The sequence below is a fragment of the Trachymyrmex septentrionalis genome, unplaced genomic scaffold (assembly GCF_001594115.1).
Source record: "Trachymyrmex septentrionalis isolate Tsep2-gDNA-1 unplaced genomic scaffold, Tsep1.0 scaffold69, whole genome shotgun sequence".
Lineage (NCBI taxonomy): Eukaryota > Metazoa > Arthropoda > Insecta > Hymenoptera > Formicidae > Trachymyrmex > Trachymyrmex septentrionalis.
The window spans coordinates 2,411,328-2,416,925 of NW_017305873.1; the positions used below are offsets into that span (position 1 = coordinate 2,411,328).

At 39.7% G+C, this 5,598-nt stretch overlaps 1 protein-coding gene across 1 annotated transcript; it reads left to right on the forward strand.

The window, feature by feature from the left end:
• Window positions 1-420: 420 nt before the first annotated feature.
• LOC108753372 lies at window positions 421-5,524 on the forward strand. Its single transcript, XM_018494901.1, has 3 exons — window positions 421-737; window positions 2,116-4,474; window positions 5,007-5,524. Exons 1-3 carry the CDS (start codon window positions 534-536, stop codon window positions 5,153-5,155), a joined length of 2,712 nt encoding a protein of 903 aa, XP_018350403.1. The 5' UTR covers window positions 421-533; the 3' UTR covers window positions 5,156-5,524.
• Window positions 5,525-5,598: the final 74 nt, after the last annotated feature.

A 5,598-nucleotide genomic window follows, 5' to 3' on the forward strand; every position in this document is an offset into this window, starting at 1 on the left:
TCTCTCTCTCTCTCTCTCTCTCTATTCTGCATGGAAATTTAAATTAAATAGAAAAGAAGAAAGGAAGTGAAACAGCTAAAAGAAGCAACATTGTTCTTCTTTTTCTTCTGTCCTTTATTAAAACATATACGAATGCATTTATATTTGTACATAAATGACGCAAAAATGTACAAATAGATTTCTAATAATTCTAATCATTTCCGTCACTATAAAAAAAAAAGAATCTACTCCTCCGTGGTGCATCTTCTGCACTTCCTTTTCTTTCTCTTTCTCTCATAGGTTTCGACAGTACCCGATCATCATCCGTCTCCTTTCGAACGTTTGGAAGAGTAATCCAGGGTAATCCAGTGCAGCTGAGAGTGGCTACGAGGAGTGAGAGGGACAGACGACAAATTCGCGAATCGCGGAGCGTCTGAGCGTTAGTCAGTCGCTGACAGTCGGAGATCGCTTACAGATAGTCCCAGCCTGTCATTCGAGAGTTTAGTGCGGTCGATCCTGAGCAGAGTTGAGCGCGACGACGCGCGTCTCGCAAAATGGCAGAACGAAGCCGCGCGGGTCACCTCGCGCTCCTCTACCTGGCCTGCTTGGTCGCGCAGATGGTGCGGTCGAACCCGGTGAACATCCCCCTGAACCGAGTATCGTCGCAACTCTCGGAGAAGGCGTGGAGAGCCTTGAATGATCACTCTCCGACGCATCACTTGTACGCGCATGGCAATCTAATAAACGCGCAGGAATTGGTGAGTCCGTGAATTCGCGCGACTTCCACGGAGAGTCAGGATATTTCGGGGAAAATCGGGGGAAGTTTCGATTGCATGCCTCCTTGCAGCGCTTTTGTTTTCATTTTCGACGCAGTCGTATGAGTGTCACGAAACAGACAATGCTGACATGAACATGAGTCGATGAGCTAATTTCTTTGTTTGATGATGACAGCAACGAGAAAGACCTTGCTTGCAAATATAATGCGTCTCAAGTTTGCAACATGTAGCGTTGAAAGGTGGAGGATAATTTTTTCTGCTGCGCAGTTTAACTTCTTCGAATAAATAATTAAATATTTGCAGAAAGTGAAGATGAGATTCCTATAAACATTTAAGATCGTCAGATCATTATCGACGTGATGAAAATTAAATTGTAATGAGGCCAAGGATTGAGCAATTGGATTATATTATTATTAGTATAGACATAGTAATAATTTCTTTTTCTTGAAAATAATTATTTGGGAATGTCACAAAGAAGTCTGATAAAGTTCTAAAGGTAAAAAGATTTTTTTTTTATTTTTTAACGCAATAAAGAATGAATTATAAGTATTGCATGTGTTTGATTCTATTTATAGATAATCTTATGGCATGAAAGATATAAGAATCTAATATCGAGGATTAAGACGTCAAGTAATTGCATGACTAATGATTTTGATTTGTTTTCTTGGAAAGACATGTTTAATGAAATTGTGAAAATGTTCTTCTCTGAGAATCACGAGATGTTTTTACGATCTTAAGGAGATATTATTTGTTGGATTCTTTCGAGAACGCAATGTTCTGTGTAATACTCAACTGATGTAAATAATTGACATCATTATTTAGAAAAAAACAGATACATCAAAATTGCAATTTATTTTTAATAAAACTAAAAAATTTTTAACTGTTCTGGATTCTATCATTATTTTATTTCCTTGATAAGGATGATATTAAACACAACTGTTTCTGAAAAACAGGGATAAGATAATATTTCGTTTTATTTCTCTGATCATGTGACATATATATCAATATGCGTATTGCGAATGTATTCTATTAATGCGTGTCAAGGTACATACATTTCTATGTATATATTCGGAGGCAATGATAAACTGAGATAATAACGGTCTGGGTTATCAGGCCAAGTTGTACTCAGGCCAAGTATTTAGCTAAAGAAATGTGGAAACTGACGTTACTGCGCAACAGATTTTAAGTACACAATATTATGCTTTCTAGTTTCAACAGCAGAATAATTGCTGCAATAACTAAAATTATAAACGAGATTTATTATTTTAAGTCAATAATAGTGATATCAATAAGTCTGTTTAATTTTAAGATAATTATTTGCGTTTCATTTCTCATGTAAATAACTCTATCATTATTGCAGGATGAGCCGCCTTACAAAGTATATAAATTCACGTACGACTTGAATCCAATATGTGGAACGGAGTCCTGTCCCAGAGAGGCCTGTACTATTGATTTGAAACAAGACGAGTACGGCGACATAGAAACGCTGAATGATTCTATTCAGTGCATGTACTTCTATCCAGCTGATGCGCAGAATGACATGTCACAGGAGCAGCAGAGTTATCAGGAGCAGGAGGACACTCAGGTCACTCAGGAGAATCTGGCCGAACAGGTGAACAACAATCGAAGCGTGGAACTGGATCACGAGATTCAGGAGACCGGCGATGAGAACGTTAGACCGTTCATCGCTATGCGCGCTTCTGGGAACAACTATTGTCCAGGTTGTCCGTACGAGCTGAATCCGAATCTACCAGGTCTTCTTGCCTTCGGTGACCAAGCATTGAGATCAATGGACGAGCAGACCACGAGTGATTACAAGCACAAGTTAATGAGCATTGTAAGAGTCACTCGCTCCGTACCGGTCTCATCCAACGTGATAGAGTATCAGCTGTTGTTGCTGATAGGCGAGTCTGAATGCCTCAAGAACGCCCTAGAACGGGAGCAGGAATGTCCATTGCGAACGACTATTCCAACCAAGTTGTGCCTGGTCACGTTCGAGCAACGACCGTGGCAACAGTCATCCCTCAAAATTACTAAGAACAACTGTACAGATCCTGAGAATGTGTCCAGTGCCACTTATCAAACACAAAGATCAAATTTAGAGAGCGAATCCTTTGTGACAGTCAAGTATAACGAAGGACAACCGTTCCACACTGAGATGGCCGATGTGTATGAAGGCTTGAAGGAAATTTTGGACAATTATACCCTCGCGCCTTCGACCCCCTCAAAGGAACCCGAGGAAGCTGAAGTCACAGAATCCGCTATCATGAAGATAGTGTTGAATAAGAGTCAAGACGATGAAAAGATCTCGAGTTTTACGGACAAGACAAAAGAGTTCAAAGAATTCTTAGAGGACTTTGATCTGCCTGTCAAGCTGGAAGATGCTGCACCTAATACAGATGGAGTTATGAAGGAAGTCAAGGAAGAGAAATTTCTGCGAAAGAAGGTTTCCGTGGAGGATCTAAAGCTCGAAAAGGTAAAGGATAGAGGAAACGTTAATAACAGAAGGAAGCGTTCGGGGCCTGTTCCGAACTTGGTTGGTGCTTCCACAGCAACGTCCATAAACAATCCTGATGTTCAACTCTTTGTCCAAAAAGCTCTGCAGAAAGTTTCCGCAGAATCAGATAGTCCAAACGAACCGCTCATAGTAGAAATCACCGAGGCGAGTGTCCAGGTAGTCGCTGGTAAACTTTACAAGATCAAAGCCAAACTGGGCGATAGTGATTGTTCAAAGGGCGTCAAGGACAACTGCAAATTGTTGGAAGGAAGCGAGGTGAAAGACTGTCTGATACAGGTGTGGTCGCGACCATGGCAAGATGAGGGTTCGCCTGAGATAACGGTCACATGCCCTCCGCCAGAAAATAGCAGAAGGAAACGATCCCTGCGCGGCATTAATTACAGCAAAAAGATGCTGCAAATCTCCGAGGATATAAAGGCCGAGCGGTTATTCGACAACTTCGTGACTACTTACAATCGGACATACTCCTCACCAGAGGAAAAGAATCTGCGATTTAAAATATTCCGCGAGAATCTCAATTTCATAGAGATGCTACGTGAGAACGAGCAGGGAACCGGCATCTATGGCGTGAATATGTTCGCCGACGTGTCGCAAAAGGAATTCCGCACACGTTATCTCGGTCTACGGCCCGACTTGCAATCGGAGAACGAGATACCCCTGCCTAAAGCCGAGATCCCGGATATCGATCTACCACCCAGTTTCGACTGGCGACAGAAGGGCGTCGTGACTCCAGTGAAGAATCAAGGCTCATGCGGTTCGTGCTGGGCTTTCTCGGTGACGGGCAATGTCGAGGGCCAATACGCAATCAAGCACGGCCAGCTGTTGTCTCTGTCCGAACAAGAACTGGTGGATTGCGATGATCTTGATGAAGGCTGTAACGGCGGCCTACCCGATAACGCTTATAGAGCCATCGAGCAGCTGGGCGGTCTCGAACAGGAGTCAGACTATCCGTATGAGGCGGAAAACGAAAAGTGCCATTTCAAGCAGAATTTGGTGAAGGTAGAATTGACCTCCGCTGTCAACGTCACATCGAACGAGACGCAAATAGCACAGTGGTTGGTGCAAAACGGTCCAATCGCCATCGGCATTAATGCTAATGCCATGCAATTTTATATGGGTGGCGTCTCGCATCCCCTCAAATTCCTGTGCAATCCCAAGAATCTGGATCATGGCGTGCTAATCGTTGGATATGGCACAAGTCGTACGTATCGCATTAAAATACCTTTCTAATTTAATATGATCACTTTATTACAGGAAAGACAATAATTAATTACTTATTTAGAGTATTAAGAGCACTAAACAACTGTGCTTTAATATTTATTAATAAGCAATCAATTACTGCCTTTCATCATAAAAAATTATAAATTATAAATTAAATTGGTTAATAGATTTTTGTAAAGATCGTTTTAAACACGATTGAAAAATATTTGAAAAACATAGTGAAAAAAAGTAGAGCTTATATTGTATTTCCTTTTCCACAAAGATCCAGAAATTAATTTTAATTATCCTCTTGGATAATTATGATTTTATAACTTAATAATCTGACATTTTTATATCTATTGCTAACACATATATAATAGAGAGAGAGTAATTAAGAATACATATTTTACTAAAAATCAATTTTTTAAGAGATGCTACATTTTTTCACATATCTTTTCGAAGGTTTACAATTTAATATTAATATTGAGTACGATATATATAGATGACATATATTATATCCAATATTCTTTCAGGCTATCCGCTTTTCCACAAAAAGCTACCGTATTGGATTATTAAGAACAGCTGGGGAAAATCTTGGGGCGAACAGGGATACTACAGAGTTTACCGCGGGGATGGCACTTGCGGACTTAACACGATGGCCTCGAGTGCCGTGGTTGTTTAACGCTGCTACGTTAAATAAGTTTTCCATGACAATTAACTTATAATCGTTTTAAACGAAGTTATACATTATACATACATATATATAGAGATATCCTTTTCTACTAATTAACGTCGATTTTGAAACTATATCCATTCGCTTGTCAAAGATTTAATGAATGCGGCTTGGTCACATTACTACTCTACACTATGTATTATAGTATTCACTCACTATAATGTTCAGCTTGCAAATATCTGGCAAGCGGATGAATCTGGAGCTAGTTAAGTATATGTTGTGCAATTTAAGCTAAGTTCAATTTTCTGCATATCTATATATTAGGAAAGAAAAACGATGTTCAAGAGAAAATCGTTTATGACAATCCTATTCTGTTGATCGAAACTAAATTATATAATTCGCTAATGTTTTGCAAATCTCTTTATAAAATAATATGGATAATATATATATAT